The 21421-nt window shown below is 37.0% G+C and overlaps 1 protein-coding gene across 1 annotated transcript; it reads left to right on the top strand.

Annotated features, from left to right (window-relative positions):
* Positions 1-11268: 11268 nt before the first annotated feature.
* On the top strand, positions 11269-14141 carry LOC134535297 (uncharacterized). The gene is made up of 2 exons (XM_063374364.1): positions 11269-11308; positions 12683-14141. Exons 1-2 carry the CDS (start codon positions 11294-11296, stop codon positions 13733-13735), a joined length of 1068 nt encoding a protein of 355 aa, XP_063230434.1. The 5' UTR covers positions 11269-11293; the 3' UTR covers positions 13736-14141.
* Positions 14142-21421: the final 7280 nt, after the last annotated feature.

The following is a 21421-nucleotide window of genomic DNA, read 5'->3' as shown; positions in this document are numbered from 1 at the left end:
CGGTAACGAGCAAATTCATGTGTTCTCATTTTGTTTGCTATACGATACTCGAACACGAATATCAACGCAGAATTCTTTAAAATAATGCCGACCGTGATAAATAAACTGATAAAAAATTGTAGTCCCTTTTAAAAACCAAAATGTCTGGATGCGAATCACACTCGTATTTTTCCGCCAGGAACTGTAATTTGCTGCCTGAATCACTGCTTGCCACCAGCAAATGTACAGATAAATTAGCAGCACGAAACCACCTAATATGTTAAACTACTAGAAACTGCTCCGATCAAACTCCAGCTTTAGACCTGATATTTTGCTAGACATTTTACTAAAATACTGCCCATATTTTAGAAATTCATTAATTAGTTAATTTTTTTTTAAGTTTACGCACACGTTCAAAGTTATACTGCTCAGGCATTACTAAAATATTAACCTGAAACTATTTTTAAACACATGTTATAACACTGAGTATATTTTTATGTATTTGTATTACCTTAAACGACTGAAATCAGTCTGCAAATATTTACTACAAACAAACCTTAACCTTATTGAACTGATACAATATATTACATCTTATATTATAATGTTATTAAAAAGTTTTAAAAAGTACAGTGACATGATTCAAACCCCGTCCCTTGCGGTTAACAAGCGCGCGCTCTACCACTGTGCTACAAAGAATCTTGGGAATTCAAAATGAGAAAATGTATTATAATGCCAGATTGTTTAGGTATTTTTAAACTTCTGATTACATTTACTATGCCTTTTTTAGTTTGCAAATATATTCCATGGTAGTTTCATTGTCATAACTTTTCATTGGGCACACTGGTACATTTGGTATGTCCCCTAATTTTAACGAAAGTGAATACATAAGTGTTTATGTTGCTACACGTGGGTGCGCCATTGTTGTGATACGTTTCCGTTCATCGACTTCCGTTCCATTTTTATGAATTCCCTCCTACCAAAAGCCGTATACCGAGAGATATAATGTTTATATATCAATAATTAATTAATTTGAATTTTTAAAATCAACTTATGAATCAAAAGAATCGTTAGAACAAAGATAAACTGAAAAATATAAAAATAAATATAAAAGAAATATAAGACCATCTTGGATCAACAGTTTTTAAAAGCCTTCAAATTATAATTTATTTAACCAGTACTGTTTCAATATGATGGAAAAGATGATTACAGAAAGACGTTGCCAAGAGACGAAGAAAGCATCAACAATGCAATAGCCATTGCCAGGAGACGAAGAAAGCATCAACAATGCAATAGCCATTGCCAGGGGATGAATAAAGCTTAATCGAAATTGCGATAGAGGTTATCATGGACATTATCGATAAAATGTGGTCGAAAGCTAAGAAAATTAATTTAAACTAAACGAATTTTGAAAAATTAGCTTCAATATGAAAACGACGCACCCTGGAGAATCCACGTATCAAGTTTCACGGCTAGGCATACCGGTTCCGTGCTACGCGAACTACACACAGAAATACAGAGGTCTTTTACTAAAACGACTTAAAACATGAGCATTATAATGGAAACGTACGTCACGGTGTAGTGGAAGTTTTTTCATAAATCATGAGTATTATGTTTGTGAGTGCATATTATGTTCTACGACTTAATGCGTGGATTGCTAATGGGTACAACGTTAATGCAGAATAAAACAATAAAACGTAATGTAGATCCTCAGTACATAACCATTTAAAAACACAAACTCTTAACAACATGCAAGTGGCCTTTTATTTCTTGAATTACAAGAACTGGTACTGTTGAATTTTATTCCTTGCAAAACAAGAACCAGTACTGCATTTGGAAGAAAATTTCTTATAAAAAGGTGAATTTACTTAATTTTGTTATGCATGAAGGTACCTGGAAAATTACTTAATATATGCTTAAACAACTATAAAATTAATAAACATTAAATTAAGTATAAAACATTTCCAACATCTGATTTTAAAAATAAATCCCTTTTGGCACCTCCTGCAGGCTTAGATCGTTTACGAAGTATTTATTTCTTCTGGAAACGTTCTGAAAACTTCTATAAACTTCTGGAATATATTAAGAATTTTATGTACATAACATCCCATACGTTGTCTAAATATTAAAAATGATTGTTAAAACATTTTCTCATATTCCATGCAGCGAAAATATTTTGAATGTTTCTAACTCAATGCATCTAGCATGAACAACTTAGAATTATTTTCATACTATATCTACTAAGGTAATTATGAAATTTTTTCAAACATTTTTCATCTCTTGCAGTAATACCTAGTCATATAAAAATTTGCTTTAGACCAAGATTTAATTAATATTAGATTGGTTTAAAATATATTTGAACGAATTTGATGGTAAGGAAGTATTTTTTTTAATTTAAACACGACTGTTTACGGTAATAGTTCATTTCATCAAATATTGTTTCAGCCAAATTTTTCATATATTGTTTAGAATTTTCACAAAAAAAATCGTATTTGATATTATACCTACTAAAAAAAATTATGTTTTTTTTTTCTATCAACCCTTGTTATTTATACCCCTTGCAGTAATGGTTGGTTAAATAAAAATTTACTTAGGGCAATAATTTTAGAAAATATTTAGAAAGTTTAAAATAGATAAGAACATATTACATAGTGTACATGGTACGGAGAATTTATCAATCCTTTTATTCCAACCCCCTATTTTTCAACCCCTTATAGCAATGGTTCGTCTTATCAAAAATTGCTTCAGACAAACGTTTTATATAAAAATTATAATATTTACAAACAGTTTACACGCATTTCATTATGTCCCTACTAAGGGAAGTTATGGGATTTTTTTTTTGTCCTCCAACCCTTGTTTTTTCCATCCCTTGCAGTTATTGTTTGGTGTATCAAAAATGTGTTTTGACACAATACATTCATAATGTATTCATACAGCATAAAACGTTCAAATGTAAGCGATATTCGTCATATTATGGAAGTTATAGCGAATTTTCTATTTTTCAAAAAACTTTTTTTCATTTCTACCCCTTTGGCAGTATTTGGCCCATTAACGAACTGGACCGATATTTTTAGTTATTTGATTTTATGTAACATTTTTTAAATGTTTTGTTCAAATTTACGTCATTTATCGTGACTATTAAAATGTTTTATATTTTAGAGTTTTATTTTTAAGGTTATATATAAACTTTTGATTTGACTATGAAATGAAAAACTATTTAAAAATCTTCACTGAGTGAAAGATTTTTTGCAACAACAAAATATTAATTTGTATATGGCGAAATAAATATATATTTTGTTGATTCTAACAAATATTTTGTAGTATGAAAGATCTGTTGACCAAAAAAAAAAATATTTCGAAAACGCAACTGTATATTTTGTTAAGTGTAACAAATCAATTTTCTTACACACCAAATTTGGTTAGGCCAATAAAATATTTTGTTACTTATATTTTTTTCGCTATGAATAAACAAATATTTATTTCACTCAAATAAACTTTTTTTCTCTGTGTAAGCAGAAATAATATTTATACCTGTATGTTATTATGTATGTATATTACGTGTATGTACCTAGAATTATTTTATACATTCACAAAATGTTAACTGTGTTAATTGAGGTAACTGCAAACATTTTGATCACATTGAAAGTAACGCGTTTTTAAGTCTTTCTAATCTAAGTAGCATCCTTCATAGGCTCCTTAAATCCATGTTTTGGTGCCACGAGTGTGGCACTGACTCTGTCGATTTATGGAGCCATATAAGCTCCTAAGCCAAGCATTACAAGTTTTTTTTTTTTTTGTATATTTGACTGGAACTGTTATTAATACTGGAATCTAGAGATGTTTTATGGTCAGTGCTTGAAATTTTTTGGGGGGTTAAAGAGTTTTTTTAACTATTTTTTTACCTCTGTTTAGACCTTTTCATTATATTACTACCTATACTTGAAGCGTTTGTTTGTTAAGGCTCATATAAATATGCTTAGAGTAATGAAATAGTTGTACGTGAAGCTAAGGAGCCTTAACGAATGCAAGTGAGTCGCTCCGAGCAATGTGCTCCCAGACGAGTGAAAGCGCGCTGAGTCCTCCAGCACTTGTTGACACCCCCCGCGGCGCGCGCGGTCATCTCCACGGAACGCCTCTCTCGCCCGGGATGCCTCGTTTCCGCTGCAGTGGCGACACGCCGACAGTCGAGTGCATCGTGCAACTGCAGCTCGGTCACGGCTCGCAGCGGCCCCTAATTACCCGCTAACATCTAGATTGCAGGCTCGGCCGTAGCGCAGCGCTACAATGAAACAGCACACGCGAAGCCACTTGGACCGAGCCCAAAGCATTGCGAACACTTTCAACTACAACCACTCATTAATCTGAGAAGACAAAGAAAGCGAATGTTGTGTTAGCTAGTCTTTCAGTATTCGCCAGATACGTGTAAAGAGCAAATCCAATCTCGGTAATGAGCAACTTAATGTGTTCTCATGTTGTAAATACGTTTATAATACGAAATTTGAACACGAAATTTAACATAGAATTCTTTCAAATAATGGCGAGCGTTATAAATAAACGTAATATGTGTTTTAAAACTACATTTCTTGAAGCTAACCACACGTAGTTTCGGCAACCGCCGCTAGATTTTGCTGCCGGAGCACGTAAGTCGACTATTGAATCATTTAATCAGCAGACCAAAATTTTGAACTATTTAATAAAACGGTTCCGATAAAAGCGAAAAATACTTGAAATGATATATTAAACCCCGGATTTTGAGCTGATTTTCAACAAGGAATTTTATTAGAATGCTGCCCGTTTTGTTAAAATTAATTAAACAGTTAATACTATGAATTTTCCCTTTGGCTTTGTAATTTTTGGTTCACGCCATTCATTACAGATGGCAGCACCGTGGTTACACGTCTCTGCTCCATTCACGAGATTACTCCTACCAAATGCCGTACACCGAGAGCTAAGATGCTACACACAAAAATACTACATATTTAGTAATAGCTGCCCCAGCATTAACCGTAGTCGAAGCTGCTGCAAGCTCATTCTGATTGGTCAGAGGCTCCTCCCGCCACCCACAGGCACCAACCATAGTTAGCCTGCGAATGGCCATATGCATATGCAAATGCTGTGCCAGAACACCCAGAAGATGGCTGAAAACAGGCATACCGAAACGTCGGGAATGCCATAATTTCCCTGAACGTGGTCTCAACCCAAAATCCAAAATGAAGCTAAATTATTTATTAGTTCTACAATAAACTGAATTAAAGTACCGTATTGTACTTTAGGTACCAGATTACGGTGAGGAAGGAAATATCATTCACAACCCAATGGGATCGTAAAATTATCTAGTATATTTGTGAATTTTCTGAGCAGGTCCAAATCATCTACATTAGTTAGCAGACAACATAAACATAAGCTATGTACATAAACATGAACCTACTAAATTAGGAGGAAAGGATATGTCATTCACGTCCCGTTACCCGCTCACATATGTAGTACTTACCTAACGTCGGCATACCAACTCTCATGAGTCAAATATTTCAGTCAACATATGTACTGTAATACATAACTCTCCAAACCAAGCAATTTTTTTCTATTGTTGATTTGTTTTTTAAGTCGTTAAAATATATAATCCGGAATTTGATAAAAGATGGTTGACCTAGAGAATTTTTCCTTTAGCCATTAATAACACAACCAGCGATATATCCAACACTATAGGTATGCGTCGAATTAAAAGGATTAAAACAACACGCGTTTTTAAATTTGAATCTAAAACAACCATTTGAATTTTCAAGCCCACATTTGTTTAAAATTGTACTTAAATTATTGGCTCTTTTTCTGTGTCATTATTTCAATATTTTCTCAGTAATTAATTTTCACTGAAATGACTAAATGTGCTTTCCTTGAAAAAATATGCAAATTATTGTTACATACAGTCATCAATTTATGTTGTTTCTTGGAACACATTTGCCAATAAAGATTGTCCAGTACACATAATTGTTACAATTATTAAAAGTACAAGATATGTCAGATATTGACTTACAAAAATATTCTCAAAACATTTTCTTGCAAAGAGAAAGTCTATTGCGTCTCACTACGGAAACTTATTGTCACCTACGAAGTGCATAATAATTGATACTAATAAGATCGTTCATATTTGTGAAATCCTTTAGAAAACTTATATTTACTTTATTTATAACACACAAAAAAAGGTTTGTTTAAACAGTAGGCTATGTACGTTTGTTCCGGCATCATGAGGCATCACACATCGATTTATTAAACAAATCCTTAAAAAATTACATTAATAATATTTTAATTACCCACACAACAGTTCAACCATCTTTCGAAAACAAAATTCTGACGTTTATTTCAGTAACGTTGCGTCCGCCATTAATGTCGCGCTGGCGTCACAGTTGTTTAACATTGGTGTTTGTTAGAAAAATATTCGCTCCGATCACATCTCACCCGTCGCACTATTATCATTCCAGCATTGCGCCAAAGTTACTCAACGGATTTTGATGAAAACGTTTTTTTTTGCCAGTAAAGTATTTAGCTAATTTTAATACTATGCTATAGGTATATCATTTTGAAATACCGCCCTCATATCTATGAATCTACAAATATAGGAAATAAGTAATTTTATTGATATCTGTAATCTACATTCGAAATAAAACTGTAATTTTTCTTACAAGTTTTTAAAATTGTATTCCTAATAAGCTGACAAAAAGTAAGATTTATATATTTATTATTACAATAATAATAATAACCAAACCTTACGAAACTGAAATAAAAAGTTTGCATTATATGCACTAAAACGAATGGGGCGCGTCTTTCACCAATTTAGAAAAAATTCATTCCGTAATGAGTGTAGAAAAGAGGCGAGTACTATTTTATAATTGCTAAATAGCCTATAGCTCCAAATACACAAAACGAGAAATAAGAAGTTGACGCAAATAATCTACATTAATATTATAAAAGCACAGACACCTGGGTTTGATATGTTTGTCTTCATTAGCAATATTTCATAGCTCAAACTTCCTCAGAACTGTATTTTTCAAAACCTCTTGAATTATACTGATTGCTTTCGGTCATCATCCACACTATTTTCCAGTTGGCTTGCATGAGCTGCGAGCTGCCTTGCATTTGACTTACCTGCCTATTTATTTTGTATTTTGTAGTGTTCTGCAAGCCACCGGCTTTACAGTTAATTTCGGGGGAACTCTTATCGCTTCTCTTCCATCTTATCTCACAGTCAGGCAACAAAGCACGCGCCGCTGGTAAGGCCTACCGACGTGATGGTCACTGAAGATACTCCACTAAAGCGCCCACAGAACGACAGTGAATAATTCTATACTAAGTTTTGAAAGTAAGATTGCATTAAAGTACTATAAACCAGATAATTTTTAGGGCTCATAATTCATGAAGCGTATAAGTGCGATAGTTATTAGTCAAGAAGAGTGATTGTAACAGTTAACGATAATTTCAATGCATGTCCATTTCGATATAAAACGTTTTGAGTATCACACGTGATACAACCGAGATTGTAAATTGCTTAAAATTTTCTAAACTTATTCAAGAAAGTAGAAGTTTGCAAGTAGATACATAAAAACGCATCCGCTGACTCACGTAACTAACAGCTACTTTCTCGCTTATCACGTCCGAAAATTGTTACATTCGATGAATTTACGCAAACCTGCCATGCCGGCAGTTGACTCATACCTATTCGTCATTCACGCTCCAAAACGCATTTAGAATAACGTCTTACGTAAGACGCAGTTGGATACACACAGAAGTCTATCTTGATTTTAAAAAAAAAGCCCGCGGTCACGGTAGGCAGCGACTTCCAGAGAGAAATTAGTTGATTTCCATACCAGAATTTTCGCAAAATTTGCTTAACATAGGTTTTACTAAACCTCTAGTTGGTTTTTTATCTTAATAGTACCCAGAAATTAAGCTAAATCCTCTGTCTATTTTCGATTTCTTTCGAGTTGAATACTTAATAGGGTTTTAACTCTATATTGTAGCTTCACCTTATCTCGAAATAATATACTATTTAAATATCATACGCTTGATACTTTAACATACTTACAATTCAATTTAACTTTTATATTAGTATAAAATATTTCTGCTACCTTACCACATGGTTTTAGCCAAGTTTTGGTCCCATAATCCTTTGGGTTTTGCTTGTTCTCGTGAGTTACTGCAGAAAAATTTAATATGGAGTAAAAAAACTCCATTCACAAAACGAAAAAATACTTACAATTTTACGTCAAGATTTTCTTCAAGGATAATTCACTTATTGTTCATTTTAGGGTAAACTAAAATAGCTTAGCAAAATCGGGCTGGCAATTTGGTATTTTGTACCGATTGAAAATTAAAACTTTTTCGTAAGACGAGAAAGTTGATTCTTGTTTAATAATGTTGTAAAATGTTTTAATACACTGGTTAACTTTCTGTTCAACGTTACAACAGTATTTTGCATGTATAAATTAACTTTTTGTAGTGAAAACTTCTTTAGCCGCGTTGAGCGATTTTTGCAAAACTTATGGGTTCACGTCACCGACATGCTAGTGACGTGTTGCGCCAGACTGGCGACGCGCACCGGCCTGTGGACATGTATACGCATATATACACTAATAGATTGTATATATTCGACTGTATCATGTGCGAGTTGGACTCTTTTTTGTATGGGTAAAATCTTGTGAGTTCGCATCACCGACATGCTGTAGTAGCAGTAAACGAAGTTAATTTGACCACGTGAATACAAGACCTAGGTCTGACATCACTGGTAAGTCATAGCTAGGTAATGAATTTTTACGTAATTTTTACATACCACTGACATCTGTTGAGACTTAAAAATGATGAAGGATAAATGATATCATGCTGCCATCGTACTGATATAATACCGAAATCATTTTCTTACGTACATTTGACGTAGAAATGAAGTCATATTACACATTTAAAAACAAAGTTTTAAGTTTTCACTTCTGTTGACAGTCCCCATTACTGGATATTATATATATATATATATATACGGTAAGCTGGACTGTACCAGAATTACGCTTTTAAATCTGTATTTATAATTGGACAGAAATACAACACATGCTTCAAAAGTCATGGGTTTAATTCCTCCATATTCTTACAAGTCCCGTAAATAATACACTGCATGAAAACAATGGTAATATCGCTAATGTTACGCACCTTCTGCTCACACGTGTGCTTCCGACACATGCACGTTATTATCAGGTAAGCCACCATCTGGAATAGAAAATACAAATACAGAAACAAAAATAATACTGAAACTTTAGTACGGAATCGCGTTAATAACGTTAGTTGGTTCTGTAGGAGAAATTACTGTGATAATATTCTCTAGTTATCTACTCAGTGGGACAGTTAAATAATTTCGTAGTTAGCTTGCCACGGAGTGGTTTACTTGTTACAGAAAAAAAAGTTTTGGTCACTAATAAAGATTTTTGTTGAGACAAAAAAAAATATTTAGTTGTCACCACAAACAAAATATTTGTAATGGTTAATTTTGACAAAAAATATTTTAACGGGTCTATACTAACATCGATATTTAGACGGAGCTATACTGCTAAAGATATTTGGACGGATTTATACTGACAAAAATATTTGGACGGGTCTATAGTGACAACACTATTTGTACTGGTATATAAGGGTCTATAATGACAAAGATATTTTGACGTGTCTATACTGACACAAAATAAATTTCGATGGGTCTACATTAACAAAACTATTTTGTGGCGCTTCACTACAACTAAACCACCCCTCCCCAGATGCATATACTGCAGTATGCCAATGTCTATGAGCGGGAGCCATGGTGGTCGGGTGGTCGGACCACTTTCCTCCCACCAAAAGGTGGCTCGTGTTCGATTCATGGCGGGGGGATTTCTCGCAAGTGGGAAAAATAGCGGGCGTTTCCACGAGTCGGCGGATTGTCTCGGGTTATAAATGTTTCTCCCACGCAGTCATTTTCGTCAATCATAATTAATTATCAATAATTACCTCGATGTCAAGTATCCTACAAAAAAATTCTTATAATATTTCGTGTTACGGCACACTATTTTCAATCAATTCATAAAATAACCATATTTAATTGTTTTTATGTCGTGTTTTCTAAAAAAAAAAAATAAAACCAGCCCTTATTGAATGGTTTTTACGAATTTAAAGCCAGCATTTTTATGTCAGTCCTACATGTACCGAAATAATGAAATCATGTGGTATACAGTTTTGGATTAAGCGTTAGTGCGTGGCCTTCGTCTAGAAGGTCTTCATGTTTTAATATATCATTAAATAAAAAAAAATTCCCAAATCCAAAAATAAAACATTAAAAAAATTGGATTTGAGGAAAACTAATTTTTATTGATTTAATAAATGATATACTAACAATAAAGAGTCTTAAGAGGAAGGCTACACACGAAAAGTTAATCGAAACGGTATACCACATGGTTTCAACCTTTCAGTACATGCTAGGACTGTCATAAAATGTTGACATTAAGTTGATTAAAAAAAAGGATTTGTTTAGTAAAAGGAAATGCTTTACAAACTAGATATGCTTATATTGCCAAATAATTTAAAATTACGTGGAAAAACACGAAATTACGATAATCTAAATAATTTAGGACCCTACCTCCTTAACTTCTCGTAATTAATTATTTTATTGTCGATACGCTTTCCCATCTCCCCTACGCGATCCCGGAACTAGTTAATAAGTATCGCGATTGCAGAGTGGTTGGAGCGATCGCGCTCCACGAAGGCTATCCTAGTTCGAGACTCGGCGCACGGATCAAGTCAGGATTATCTTCGAGTTGGAAACGTGGCGGACGCTGCCGTGAGGACACTCCAGTTCACACACACACACACACACACTTCTAATTACTTCGCTGCTCCAGTTCATAGTTTCAGTCGTCAATAGTTCATTCATCCACGTGGGTATTTAGAGTGCATTCAACTTGCCAGCCTTTGCCGACGGCGTCCCACGCAAGCGTGCCGAAACTGTGAGCGAAAACAAGTCTGCTTATGTAAAGGATCCCCACGAATTAAAAAGTAATGTGCGAACTGGAGCGGCAGTCTGTAGGCTGCTAACACGTGCGGGGGAAGAGGGGGGGGGGGGAGAAAAGGCGTCGAGAGAGGAAACTGCGACAGACACAACGCGGAAGACTGGGAGATAAGAGAGGAGACCCTCCTGCTCCGAGCCCCGCCAGAGAAAGTCCGGGGAAGGGGTGTTTCGGCATAGTCGAGGCGAGGTGTATATAACGGCGCGGCATCTGTGAGACTGTCAGCACTCATCCACTGCTCACCTTTCACCATGAGGTTCCTACTGGTGAGTAGACGACGTGACGGCGTGGTACTACTTCACATTCCACTTCGAATATTGAATAATAGGTTTAGGTAAAACTTTTCAGCTCTCTTAATTCATAACAAGGCTGAAAATTAAATGGTCAATTGAAGTAACTGTATTAAACATATATCCATGTAAATAATGTTTATAAATTAAGATAAATAATTTATTCGTCAAAATGCAAAGCCGTAAAAATTTATGAATTTTTGGAGTCGATAGAAATGTTTTATCAACTAAACTACAAAACATATGTTTAAATTTACTAACGTCAAACACATCACCTATACACGTGCGTATGTGCTTTGAATATATATACTGTATAGAAGTCGCCAGCCCAGGTTAAAATTTCTAATACGGTTTTGAGGTAGTTAATTTATTTACCGCCGCAATCGCCACCATCTCTAGGGCATCGACTTGTGGTGGTCCCTAGCGGACAAGTGTCGAACTCTTCAAACAACCCTTCCCCCTCCCGTTGAACGACGTTGAGCTGCAGTGAATGATGGATGAGGGGTGCGGGGAATGACAGCGGGCGACAGCGCTGCGCTCTTACGTGTAAATAACAACTAAGACGATACAGGGCGTTACGGCAACGCACTGCAGCGGTGAAGTTCCCAAGCTGCTCCTCATACGCTTCTGAAAAACGTAGAGTAAATCCTATCCACTCGCGACTTCTATACAGTATATATATTCAAAGGTATTTGTGAGTGTATGTATGGAAAAAAAAAACCTAACTGCTTGATCACATTTATCCTAAGCAGAGTGGAATTATTTATTCCGTAAAATAGTTAGTCCTCATGAACTCTTTTCAAAATTACTGTCTTGATCATTCACTCTCTTGACGTGATGACAAGTTAAGAGACAATCATATTAACATTTCACGTTTATTTAGCCCTAAAAATAATTGTTACTGATGTTAATGAACGTTCTCCCCGAATCCACTACGAAAGCTCTTCAAACTGAACGACAGTAAGGGATCGGTTGAGTACAGACAGTCGCAGATGTAGTGACAGATGCGCCTGGCTCTACAATGAACGAAAATATCGATCAAACTATTCAAGGGACGTGCCTTCCCTCAGATATACATAACCAGAGTTGACTTGCGGTTTAATTGGATTCATTCATTTAGAATAATGTATATTTGAAAAATTTATAAATCTCTATAATAAGCTAAGACAGATGATAAAAGATTACAGGTTCCTTATAATATTTTTCCTAAATGCTGTGGAAAATAATTATATATACATATATATAAACACACCTATAGTCGTAATCGTGAGATTGTAAACTCACACAGAAAAATTTAAGCTAATGTAAACTCAGAAAGTTTTGAAAGTTTTTCTTTTTGAATGTTCGCAGGTTTCCAGTTTCTTACTGGCTGCCGTAGTCGCAGTCCGAAGTGAAGCCACCCAGGATAAGAAGCAAGAGAAGAGAGGCATCTTGAGTGGAATCGGAGGCGGCTACGGGGGTGGCTATGGAGGCGGCTACGGGGGCGGCTACGGAGGCGGCTATGGTGGTGGCTACGGAGGCAGCTATGGAGGCGGCTACGGAGGCGGCTATGGTGGTGGCTACGGAGGCAGCTATGGAGGCGGCTACGGAGGCGGCTATGGTGGCGGCTACGGCCTGGGCGGTGGTCTTGGATACGGCTCTGGCTTCGGTTCCGGCATTGGGTTTGGCTCAGGTGCCGGCCTTGGTATCGGCTCTGGTATCGGAGTGGCGGTGTCAGCTCCGGCAGTGAGGACCGTGACACAAGCAGTAGCGGTTCCAGTGGCCCAGCCCGTACCTGTGACCGTCAACAGGCCCGTGCCCGTACCTGTAGCACAGCCCATCCCAGTGTCGGTACCCAGGCCCTACCCCGTCAGTGTCCCTCATCCCGTACCTGTCTCTGTGCCCAGGCCGTACCCTGTGAGTGTGCCCAGGCCAGTAGCTGTGCCTGTGCCTCAGGCCGTGCCTGTGCCAGTCCCTCAGCCCTACCCCGTCAGCGTGCCTCAGCCGGTCCCTGTGCAAGTGCCTCAGCCCGTGGCTGTGCCAGTGCCTCAGCCCGTCACCGTCACTAGGCCAGTGTTCATCTCCTCCGGCCAAGGAGGCGGCTTCGGCGGCGCCGGGGGCTTTGGCTACGCTAACGGGATTGGAGGCGGCATCGGCGGCGGCTACGGAGGCGGCATCGGCGGCGGCTACGGAGGTGGCTACGGAGGCGGCTACGGAGGCGGCTACGGAGGCGGCTACGGAGGCGGCATCGGAGGAGGCATCGACGGCGGCTACGGTTCTGGACACGGAGGCAGCAGCTTGGGAGCTATCGGCTACGGCTCAGGACTCAGCTATGGATCCGGGTCTAGCCACGGCTTCAGTTCCGGCTACAGCTCTGGATATGGTTCTGGTCATGGATATGGATCTGGCAAGGTGGGATATTGAATACACATACTCAGCACTTTCTTCACGATTATACGCGCTTATTTTTTTTTTTACCGCACGCAAGAGGAACCAAGTGATATACGTCAGTTTAAATAACACCTTAGTAGTGTTTTTATTTATGTCAAGAAAGAAGAGAAGCAAATAAATATACGAAACCAAGGTTCATCAGTGGTTGCAGTGGATAAGTAATTTCTGTCAAATTAAAAGTAATTCCGAATCATGAATAATCAGTATCATAAAGTCTTATTTTGATTATTCTTAATTAATCTGCTTATTTCTTACACTATACAGATATAAAACATATTGTTTTAAAAGTATCTTTTTTATGTATATATGTCAGCTGTAATGTTATTTTATACTTAATTTGTGAGGATGATTACTTGCTAATAAATTACTTTTTTAACTACACATTTTTTTTATTTGAACCTGTGATATCATGCTATCTACTTTCCAATGCCGAATATTAAGACGATATAAGGTGTATTATTAATACTTATGCATTTCATAAAAGTACCTCCTTAACATCGAAACAGTTGCTTTGTTAGAAATAGACCAAAAAAGTCACTATATCTAATTATGTAAAGATGATAATTTAACTAATATTAGTTCCTAACACTGTCTTTGCTTTAAGGATATTTCAGTTAGTTATGATAAGAGAACCGGTTTTAACTATTCATCCACCCGTCTGTTCCAAAACAAATCTAAGGTGATGTAACTTAATTAGAAATAATTTTATAAGTAGATCAGTGGGCGTCATTCCTAAAGCACGCACGAGAAATTAAAAAAAAACTTTATCAATAAGCTAGTACTTAATACTAAGGGATTAAAAAAATAGTTTGAACGAGTGAAAAAAAAGTGCTAAGAAAACTTACACACTAATAATTTAATAAGTTGGAGAGAATTTAATGTAGAATTTTTTTAATATATCAAGTCAACAACGAATTTTTTATACACTTCAAAATTAAATTATTTCAAAATACTTCTAGATAAATAATTATTTTAGTCCCAAAATTATGCCGATTCTAACCCCCCCCCCCCCCTCTTTTTTTTCCTTTTCACGAGTGGAGGTGGGGCTAGAATTGTATTGGTTATTGGATATTTATTTGTATGAAATCCAAATAGTGATTCTGAACACGAGAGTATATAAATACTAGGACATTTGAGTGTAGCTTCTGCCTCATTGTGAAGGTTGAAGTTAATTTCAGGCTGCGAGACACTTGGCTTTATTTACACCATATTCCCCTTAATTTATCTACATCTTCAGTTGCTTTATTTACACAATCTTCCTCTTCTTGCAAAATGAAGAATTACAGGGAAATCATTAGTCTGCCTCCCCCGATGGCGTATAATACGCTCCTCCTAATGCATTGTTAACACGATGAATGAAATCACATAAACCGAAATCAGGATGGTTGAAGCGGGCTTTGAAGTCGCGTCCTCCCTGATGCGAGTTTAACTTTCAACTTTTGCGCCAACTCGCTCGATAAAGGCTTGACTACATCCGCAACAGTACACTATACACTCGCATGGAAGTTCAGTGTACCTACACAAACACACAGCAGCTGCTACGTTGGAACACAACTCACGCAAAGGAAAAAAAAGCGCACGCACGGGTCACAGCATTTGTCCGACTTCTAGCTTTACGGTGTGCTCCGATTTCTGTTCGTGACCAATCAGCATGCGCTACGTCAGAGGCATGGAGTAGCTAAATCCTAGTTCGCTAACATTCGTGATAGCACGCAAGCAGCACGTGAATAGCAAAGTCGAACTCGCACAGCAAAACGTCTGTCTTTTTAATTTTGCCAGCTATTATTGTATAAAGCTGTTGGTTACCTAAATCGATGCATTTAATTTCGCCGTTTTGTTTTTAACGAATATGAACAAATAATTGCTTAGCAAATAGATTCCATATTAAAATTAGTTTCATTTTTTATCTTAGAAATACGCATATTAAAAAAAATTGTTACCTTAGTAGTCCATGCTGATTGTCCACAAACAGAAATCGGCGCATAGCACAGAGAAACGTTTAAAGTTAAATTTTCTGTGCGCCGAGCGCGTGATGTTTTGCTGTGCGTGTGCTATTTTCCGATGAGGCAGCTGTGGTTTATGTACATTCTACTTCTGCGTGTCTGTGCTGTGCGCGTGCTGTTGAAAATCTAGTCCAGCCTTAAGCATTTTTTTGATATGTGCATGTCACATGTAAAACGTTCAGCTGTTCTGAACGCGGTATTTATTTGCGAGGCAATGCTTTTTAGTTTAACTTTCTCAGTCTTTAAAAACAAAAAACAAAACTTAAAAATTAAATGCTTGTTGTATATAGATAAACAACTGCGTCAGGTAATGAAATATGACAAAATTCAAACCAATGAAAGTTCGATTTTCCACAGAAGTAAACAGAATCTTAGGAACCGTCGAATTTTGTGGGAATTTAGCTTCGACCTCTGTGCTGTGCGTGTGCGACTGAGTTGTTGCGTGCTATCGCGAATGTACCCCAGGACTGACCTTGCCTGAATGTTCCGTCTCACATGCCATATATATATATATATATATATATATATATATATATATATATATATATATATATATATATATATCGTTTTCTCGTCATTAATACAGGCTGTCATCAAAGAATGTCACGGTTTCAATTGTATACAATCACAGTTTAATATATACTATTTACTGCAAATCATAATCACACTGAAGGTAAACTAATCTAGTTTTACTTACAAATGCTCAGCTCAATATGTTCACCTTTAGTTATATGGCACACATCCAACCTAAAGTCCGAAACTTCCCACACTTTGGTTAACAAGTCCGGAGTAATGAAAGCAGTACAGTAGCCTCTTCAATTCTGCGCCTCAACTCTGGACATCATTAAGTAAGGCGGAACATAGACACGATCTTTTATAAAGCCTCAAAGGAAAATATCGCTTGGCCTTATGTCAGGTGAACATGGAAGCCAGCGAAAAATCGCTCTGTCGTCTCGAACATTGTGACCAATCCAGCGGCCACGGACTTCGACGTTCAACCACTCTCGTATAAAGAGGTTCCAATGGTGAGGGGCCTCCATTCTGTTGCCAAATAAAGTCTACAGGTTCATCCTCTACTAATTGGGGAAAGAGCCATTCTTTCAACATAGGTGACGCTGCAAGCGAGAAAACAACAAAGCAGTATGCGCGCATGCGCTTATTTAAAACTGTTTGAGCTTTGAACTTTGAACCAACACTCTACAACGCTTGCAGTTGATACTGTTAAAATGTATAACTGGGAAATTCTTTTATGGACATATTATTTCACGGCTATTTCAGAAATTTCACCTCGATACTTCCCTTACATTTATTGTTCTGTCACTAATATTTTCAACGACTAAGTGTCATATAATGGGTGCAATTGTCGCACAAGTGGTGATAATTATGACTAAGTGTAATATAATGGGTGTAAAAATCGCACATATTCATGATTATTACTACTTGTACGACATTTACACCCATTATATTAGGTACACATGGTAACTATCCGTTGAAAATATTATTGACAAAACAACAAATGAAAGGCAGGCAATAGAGTTGAAATTTCTGATATTACCCTTAGATAATAGTAATGACGAGTAAAATTAAAAAAAAAAAAATCAACCTGGCGAGTGAGATCAAGCTTGGAAGCTACAAGTGATTGTCTTCCAGTGTGACCGTGCTCATAGACAATTTTTCTTATAAACGCTCACAAACACTTTCCCTTAATGGTGACGGAAACGAAGAGCACTTCCGTCTCGCTGGGGCCTGGCTGCGTATATCGTCGGCAACCTGCACTCCGGGGAGAGCTGTGGGGGAGTGTTCTCTACGAGACGGTTGATAACCAGACCTTACAGTCGCCCCGGGCTGGCAACCAAGTTCCCCCCTCCTCCTCCCCCTCCCCCCTCCCCAGCACTACACTGCCAGAGGTCGAGGGGCGGTCGCCAAACTCGATTACGGGCGCCAAGAATTACGGCAGTTTGGACACTGTTTGGCACTCGGAGGCGCATCCACATCGTAACTAGCATCGACGGGAGAAGAAGTCCTCTTCCGCTGGCGTCACTCGTCTGTTTTGGTAGCTTGTCGCCGCACCCACGCACTTTGAGACAGCGTATACTTCTAACGTAACAAAGTGGGAAACGTTAGTATATTTCTTTTTTACAAAATGCGCGATGCAACAGCAGAATATCGCGTTACTGCGAGCGAAGAACAGAAACAATCATACGATCTTACCATTACATTCGCACCAAACACACGAACGCCATCAATTTTACGGTCCCCCCCCCCCTCCCCTTTCCCCCCCCCCCCCCGTCAATCGACATGTTTCAAAATATGTTGCATTCAAATTAAACATTTCTTCGCAAAAATAAATGCGAGCAAGTCTTTCAGTACTGGCCAGTGATGTGTAACATCTAACCTAATCTAATGAACAAATTTATGAGTTCTCATAATGCAAACACACTTATAATGCGAAACTCGGACACGAAATTCAACGTAGAATTCTTAAAAAATAATGCCGAGCGTGACAGATGTACGCAAATTGTGTTTTCAATTATATTTCTTGACGCAAATCGCACGTAGTTTCTGCACCCGCCACTAGAATTCGCTGCTGAAGCAGCTACGTAGACTATCGAATTATTCGATTTTCAGAGCAACATTTTAAACTATATAAAGAAACTGTTCCGATAAAAGCGAAAAAGATGAAAAAAATACTAGACCCCCGGCTTTGAACCTGATTTTCGACAAATAATTAAAAAAAATACTGCCATTATTTTTTTTTAATAACTAACCCGTTTTTGTTTCAGATAAAACGCTGAATGATTTTGTATCGGAAAAGTTCAAACCATTTCTTTCTCGACTTAAAATCGATGACAGTTTTCTTCATGAAGATGTTTCGTCTTGGGATGATAATACCGCTTTTATGGAGGCTAAAAGAATAAGTCTTTTGAAGGTTATAAATGACACAGCTGACAAAGAGCATAAGTAATTACTTATGTGCTGTGTCCAGGAACATAAAACTGGTATCCGGACAGTAAAAAAACGTACCCTAAATATAAGTCACCCTGCCTGATTGTTGTTATTTTATGTGTTTTAATAATATTAAATATTTCTCTTATTTCCTTTTTTCTTTTATTTACTTCATAAAATACATTTTTAATAATTTTATACAACTTAATTTTAGGGCAAAACAAGATTTTTGCAAATTTTTGGGGCTTGGCCGACACGGGTTGTAAACGTGCTAGAAAGATAAAATTTAATATTTGAGTATGGTTTAATATTTATAAAAGATATAGAAAATTAAAAAAAAATCCTCAAAAGGGACACCTTAATATATATGTTTGAATGCCCAAAAGTTTTTTTTGACCGATTTACTTCTTTGTAGTTACGTCCTTTTGAATTTTATATTATATTCTGCTTTTGTTGTCAATTTCTTGTTGCTAAAATTATTGGTAAATAGCACAGATGCACTTATATATGTGTGTAATTTTTTATCAACTAATTTTCTATTATTTCATATTTATATCAGAAATAATTTTTATTTGCACCATATTAAAAAAATTGCTTTTTAATAAAAAAAACTTTATGTACCTAGTATATTATATTGAAGTGTTTGTTGTACTTATCAATTTTCAACATGTGCCTTAGGCACATTATACCCTTTAGTATTATAGTAATTAGACATATAAATAAAATATATTAATACATGTTATCTTACAGCAAATTTTGTATAATCCAATAAATTATTAAAAAAAAAAAAAGTAATGTTTTCTAGTGACAAGGTTTGAACCACATCAAAAAATCTCCCGAGCTTCTCAACCACATGCTACCGCAAAGATTGAAAGTTTTAGGAGACTAGTATTTATCATCAACAGTGTAATGCCAGTTTTCTTACATATTATAAAACTTTTGATAAGTTCATTCTATGTCTATTTTAGTCAGGGCCGGTACTAAGGGGGGGCATGGGGGGCATGTGCCCCGGGCGGCAAAATATTAAAAGTGGTTCACTAAAACAAAATGAAACTAGTCATAAAAAAAAGTTTTGAAAGTGTACATATCGCAACCAATAAGTTAGCCAAGAAATTAAGAAATTCTATGTAACTTAATTATGCATAATTTGTAAGTATATTTGTACTTCAAATGCGTTACTTCACTCTGACGTCGACCAGGGCTACGCCCTCCCTTAGCCCGATGTGCCACGTCAAGCCGCAACTGACCCCCCTCTCCACCCACCTCCACCCTCTATTCAAACCTCCCGCCCCGTGCGTGTGTGTGTGTGTGTGTGTGTGTGTTGGGCGCCCGGCAAGAGGCGGTGCTAGAGTCGGTGCGACGACCCCTTTCTTTTATTAAAATAAACATAATGTATAAACCTTTTTATGTAATAAAATATCCCTAATTGTCACGCCTCAAGTTTTAGTAAGTAAGGACGGGAAGCCTACATTTCACAAAGGGTTGAGGACCAACCCGAACATGCCCGAAGACTTAACCTTCGGCCAACTTCGGGACTTTGTTTTTCTTTTAACAAGACGCGCGGGAATTTTGATTAGTGAAGGCCCACCGCCCATACTTAAGGACAGAGGCTATTCCTATCTTGCAGAATCTCGTCACTGTTCAACTATGTAACAGAACTTAACTGAATTCAACATGTTTCAGGATAATTATATTTAGTGTTGTATCTATAGCATGTTTCAATTGTTTTTCATGGAAAATTCAAAATCATCCTTATATATTTACAGCTTAAAAATTTTATTTTCTTTCCGGGAGGGTGCCAGGCTAACTTATGCAGCTGTTTGGTGGGTCGTCGGCCCCAGCTTTGTTCACTAGGATCGTGGCGGTGGTTGAATTACTAACTAGAGAAGTAGTATCACACTCCTCAAGCAGCATGGTTGGCTGATGCCTAACTTAGGTAAGGGGGCACTGGAAATCACTGTCAATTTGTTCTCGCATTTATTGGCATGCTATGCATTGCGGTGTTACACTTTGCGTTATACCTTATGCTTTACCCTGACAAAAGTTCCTGATTGCTTCGTTATGTGCTTACGTTACATCTAACAGCAGTCTTATTGGGGATTTGCATGGAGTCGGCCATAGTAGTATAGGATAGCATGTTCTGAAACAGGCTTCAGGCTGTGGAGCTGTGTGTCCTATCCGCCATCTTGGATTGTGACGTCACGGTGGCCATTTTTGACTCAAAATTCCTTAAAATTCCTCAAAATTGACTCAAAATGACTCAAAAATTCCCGTTTTAAGAAAAAAATTCCCGTTTTCGAGGGAAAAATTCCCGTTTCGAGGGAAAATTTCCCGTTTTATTCCGTAAAAATCCCAGCAGCTAGAAATGTCCATATGTAGGCTTAAGCATCCATGTCTACAGCCTCAGATAAGCCTAATCATGGATAATGACGTCACCGTTGCAATTATCGTTATGGTCGCCATCTTGAAATCAAGAAACTGGAGATCAACATCTTGTTTTCGTCGGCGAGAGTGCGCTGATGTCATGTTAATTTAATTCTTATCCGGTAGAGTGCAGTAATCAATTTATGCTGTGACACCCGCCATCTTGAAATTTGGACGCCATCTTGAAAATCCGTAATTATTTAGCTATAAATTCGGGAAAAATTTTTAAAATCATTAAAAAAATTATTTAATCGAATAAATAATAAAAATCTTAAAAACCACTGTT

The sequence above is a fragment of the Bacillus rossius genome, chromosome 8 (genome assembly GCF_032445375.1).
Source record: "Bacillus rossius redtenbacheri isolate Brsri chromosome 8, Brsri_v3, whole genome shotgun sequence".
Lineage (NCBI taxonomy): Eukaryota > Metazoa > Arthropoda > Insecta > Phasmatodea > Bacillidae > Bacillus > Bacillus rossius.
This window is presented reverse-complemented; position numbering and strand designations above follow the sequence as displayed.